General features: G+C 40.0%; 1 protein-coding gene across 1 annotated transcript; it reads right to left on the bottom strand.

The window, feature by feature from the left end:
* Nucleotides 1-278: 278 nt before the first annotated feature.
* On the bottom strand, nucleotides 279-4,038 carry LOC107461648 (U-box domain-containing protein 13). Its single transcript, XM_016080190.3, has 4 exons — nucleotides 3,654-4,038; nucleotides 2,379-2,495; nucleotides 1,785-2,240; nucleotides 279-1,697 (listed from the first exon to the last, which is right to left on the bottom strand). The coding sequence occupies exons 1-4, from the start codon at nucleotides 3,924-3,926 to the stop codon at nucleotides 558-560; spliced, it is 1,986 nt and encodes a 661-aa protein (XP_015935676.1). The 5' UTR covers nucleotides 3,927-4,038; the 3' UTR covers nucleotides 279-557.
* Between the last annotated feature and the right edge of the window lie 444 nt (nucleotides 4,039-4,482).

The following is a 4,482-nucleotide window of genomic DNA, read 5'->3' as shown; positions in this document are numbered from 1 at the left end:
CGAGAATACGTCTCAACTACCAAAGATACGGCGTGTAAGAAACTAAGAATACCAAGTTTTAAATGAACATGATGAAACTTTATTCACATCTTTATACATTGATTAATGGTGTAGATTTTTCATTTTCAATGAGAGAGAATCCTTAAAAGATAGAGTACTAAGATAACGTGATGCGTTTTAAGTGTGTACCTACACTTGCATAACAGCTAATAATGTTATTGGTAGTCTCCACTATTCTATTTGAGACCAAGTACATGGAGGAATTTCAAGTCACATGCTTTGATGGGAATATATAAAATAAGAACATCTCTCCATTAAAATCTGAGGATGATTACAAAAGTACATCATGTTACAATTATACATTTTCCATGTCAGAACCCCATTCCTCTCCTTTCTTCTGCATTGCACCTTTCGTATAAATAATATCACACAAAAAAAAAATTGAACAACTTAACGGAGTGACCAGGTGATCTTCCACCATTTTCCCTCCAAACAGTCGCTTCTTTTCAACAATTGGGAAAAAAAACAGAAAGAAACCAAAGTTAACATAAAATATCTCAGCTATCAAGGTTAGTAGTAGTATTAATAGAAGGCAATAGTTCAGTTTGTGTTTGAAATTCCTCATCCTCATGTTGCTGCTCAAGGAACCTGCTCATACGCTCTAACAATTGTGCTGCCTTTCTTTTCCCTCTGTCTGTGCCATGTTGAGCCAATTCCAACAATGGACCCATCACACCTAACTCCTGTGCCTGAGCTATGTATTGTTGATCTCCATTGCAAAGGTGCACCAATACAGCAGCTGCATTCTCTTTGTTCCTTGGGGATCCATTCCCAATAACCTCAACCAATACAGGCACCGCCTCGGCAGCGCCAATAGCTGCCTTTCCGTCAGGATGGCTAGCTAGTATTGCCAAAATGGCTAATGCTTCGTCCACCATTCCCCCGCCAGGTTCTGTCAGCAGTCGCATAAGCGTGGGAACGACTCCAGCCCTTACTGCCTTTCCCTTGTTCCCTTGGTAAATGCACAAATTGAAGAGTGCTGTTGCAGCATCTTTCTTACCCCTTTGGGTACCCTCACTCAGCAGTGTAACTAATGGTGGAATGGCCCCTGAAGAACCGATTGTAACCTTATTTTCATCAATAACTGAAAGGCTGAAAAGTGTGGCTGCAGCGTTTTCCCGAGCTTCCATGCTTCCCTTCTTGAGCACATGAACTATTCCCGGTACTGCCCCTGAAGACACAATACTTCCTTTGTTGTTTTCACATATGGAAAGATTCAGAAGTGCAGTAACAGCATGTTCTTGAACGCGGGAATCAGGTGTACAGAGAAGACCAACAAGAAGAGGTATTGCACCAGCTTCCGCAATGGCCACGCGATTATCTGCATTGCGCTTTGCAAGAAGGCGAATCTCGCCTGCAGCCGATCTCTGGTCTTCAGGATTGCCAGATGTGAGCTTCCTAAGAAGATTTTCGATCTTGCTCCGCTCGGCCGGCGAGCAGGCAGAGGCTGATTTATCAGTTCGAGAACTGCTAGGTCTCTTTGGTGGCTCTACGCCATTGGCTTCACACCATTGTGCTATGAGGCTCCTTAAGACATAGTTTGGTGTGAGAACAGTACTAGATAAGGTCTGCTGTGTTTTCGGGCATGTACCATGTCCTGCTTCCAACCATTTCTTTATACAGGAACGCTCATAAGTCTGCAGCAATTAGACAACATGATTTGTTTTCAGTGTATTCAACTTCAATGCGATTTTACATCCAAGTAGTTAGATTCAGAAACATACCTGTCCTGTTGATACTATGACAGGATCCTGCATCAATTCGAGGGAAATTGGGCATCGAAAATCATCAGGGATTACTGGGGGTTGATGATTCTTTTCATTTGTCCCTTGTTTGCAGCAACTTGAAGAAAGGCTGTTTCCTCCTACATTATCATCCTTGTCTAGATTCTCTGTTAGTACAAAATCCTTTATTCTCTTCAGCAACATTGACATCTTCTCAATGCTTGCCCCTGGATCCCCATCACTCGCGATCACCATCTCGTGCAAAGCTAGCGACTCTTGTGTGAGATCAGCTATTCCAATCAGTTGCAATTTTTCGGCTAATCTCCGTAGAACAGCTTGATCTGTAGCTGCATCGTTGCTCTTGTTGTAAAGGGACAAGAGATCCTCATGCAACTCGGCATCAGCTGGATCAACCCTTCCTTTGGCTCTTCTAAATTGTGCAAGAACAAGCTCAACCTGAAATGACGGAGAGAATTAACAAGAATTAATCCATAGTGGAGATACAAAGAAGTTCCACACTGATGCAGAAAACGTGATCCTTAGTCAATCACTAAAATGATACAGATGGAGCTTACAATCAAAATAAGTTTATACCTGTTCCGTAACTTCATCTGAAATGTCAAGCTTATCATAGGAAATTCCAGCCAATGCTTGTTCCAACTGAGTAGTCACCTCGTGGAATTTATTAATAATTTGGTCCCTCTCAATGACCTGCAAGCAGGAGTTAAAATAACTGAATCAACACGAAGGGTTGCAACTTCCATCTAATAAAAAACCACCATACATACTATTCAATTTCAAAACAAGCATAAGAACTTTGGAGCACAAACTGTAAGTAAACTAAGGTTCCCATATAGAAACATCACAGGAACATCCAAAGTACCAAAACACTAAACCATCTCAGGATTCTATTCACTGTGTGTTCGTCTTTGTGTGTTTGTATCTTTTTGCGATTTCCGGAAAAACAAAGAAATATAAATCAAATGGATCGAAAGGACCATCATTGACAAGCCACACCTGCAAGATACACCAAATAGGAAAGGAACACAAGATATTCTATGTAGCTTGAAGACCAAAATAAGAGAATACAAATTTTGGTGGATTGACAAGACACACCACTTCAATTTGCATCCACTTTTTTTACCTCGATGTCAAACAGAGACTCACTAGCAGATTCCAAATTTCAATTATAACTTATATTAAGGAAAAGAAAGAGATACTTTGAATCACACAGCACTCTAGACCAGCAATTTTCAACTTTAATCATATAAAGGGGGAAAAAACCAAAAAGGAACATATCCTATTATCCTTAGCCCGCGCGTAATCTATTCACATTGATCTATAGTAGCAGCCACAACTTCTGAAGATTTTTTTTTTCCTTTTTTCTTTTGGGCTTGAAACACACACGCGTAGCTTCCCCAATCATATATTCTAGCAAAGGAATAATGCAATCCGCGTTGCAAGAAAATTAAAATGATAAAAAATAAAAATCTTATTAGAATTAATTCAAAATTAAAAATGTTTGCTGGGTGAGCCTAAAAAATTGTCCCCAGAACAAGAGCAGATACATGAACAGGTCAATTAATTTATATTACTGCAGCTGGAAAATCGTTTTGCCACCAACAAACGAAAAAATGAAAAAAAAAACAAAAAAACAAAAAAAAATGGCTTGTAATAGTTAATTGGCAAAGAAATAGCATAAACGAAAGTTAAGCATATCGTCATGAATCACTTTGAATGGCATGGTCAATACTACACAATACCGAAAAGCAAACACTTGATGACGAAATCAATCAATCAAACAATCTGTCCTGAAAACACGGATTTGCAGAGAATAAAAAGTAAGAAACAGAGAAATATATATTATACCATGTAAATCTTGCTGCCTTCACTACCGAATCTGAGGAGGTCCATGGCGGATTCCATGGCTTCCTTCAGCTGAAGCAAAGCGTTTGAAGTTTGTTGAGGGAGAGGGTCCTTACTGTCCCTAATCTCTTCGAACAATGGTGTGAGGAGCTTGAGCCTCCTGGCCAAGTTGCAGTACTCCTTCTTGACCGTTGGCCTGTAATCGGAGATGGAAGATATTTGATTGACCAAATCGATGAGGCTCTCAGCTGTTCCCGCCTTATTGTCGTCCTCCATGGAATTCAGCAGATCTCGGCGAAAACGCAGCGTTTTGTTGAGCAGAGGGCGGAGAGAGAGAAAGAGAGAAGACGCGGAGCGGAGTGAGTAGTGGTTTTGTTGTGTGGCGCGGCTCCTAACTAACCATGGTTGAAAAGTAACCACGGGTGTAGGTATGGGGCAGTATTATAATTGGTAGCTTAGCTGTGAGTGTGAGTTACACAGCGGAGTGGGGTTGGCGCCGCCTTGGAGCGTGGCTCCCACTCTCGGCTTTCGGGGTGAGAGACTGAGAGTTGGTTAATAATTCAGTTAAACAAACTGCTGCTGCTGCTACTATTACTAACTGCGGTAACTACTTAGTAACAGCGGCGTCTGTGTTGTGTTCTACAGACCACCAATCTCACTCACTCAATTTCTGACTTCTGACTTCTGACTCTCGTTTCAATTATGTGCAGATAAAATGATATAATATAAAAATATTTTTTATTTATTTATTATGTTAAACATATTTTTTTAAAAGTAAAATAAATGAAAATTATAATTATTTTTAATTTTTTAATATTTTTTATTTTTATTT

Source organism: Arachis duranensis, chromosome 8 (assembly GCF_000817695.3).
Source record: "Arachis duranensis cultivar V14167 chromosome 8, aradu.V14167.gnm2.J7QH, whole genome shotgun sequence".
Classification (NCBI taxonomy): Eukaryota; Viridiplantae; Streptophyta; class Magnoliopsida; order Fabales; family Fabaceae; genus Arachis; species Arachis duranensis.
Note: the sequence above shows the minus strand (reverse complement) of the source record. Positions and strands in the feature narration are given on the sequence as shown.

Bases quoted from the DNA above. Each gene is read 5' to 3' on its own strand.
- LOC107461648 (XM_016080190.3), bottom strand. From the start codon at position 3,926: ATGGAGGACGACAATAAGGCGGGAACAGCTGAGAGCCTCATCGATTTG. The intron at 2,241-2,378 runs GTATAAACTTAT...CCGTCATTTCAG, and splicing joins CAGATGAAGTTACGGAACAG to GTTGAGCTTGTTCTTGCACA. The intron at 1,698-1,784 runs GTATGTTTCTGA...TAATTGCTGCAG, and splicing joins TCATAGTATCAACAGGACAG to ACTTATGAGCGTTCCTGTAT.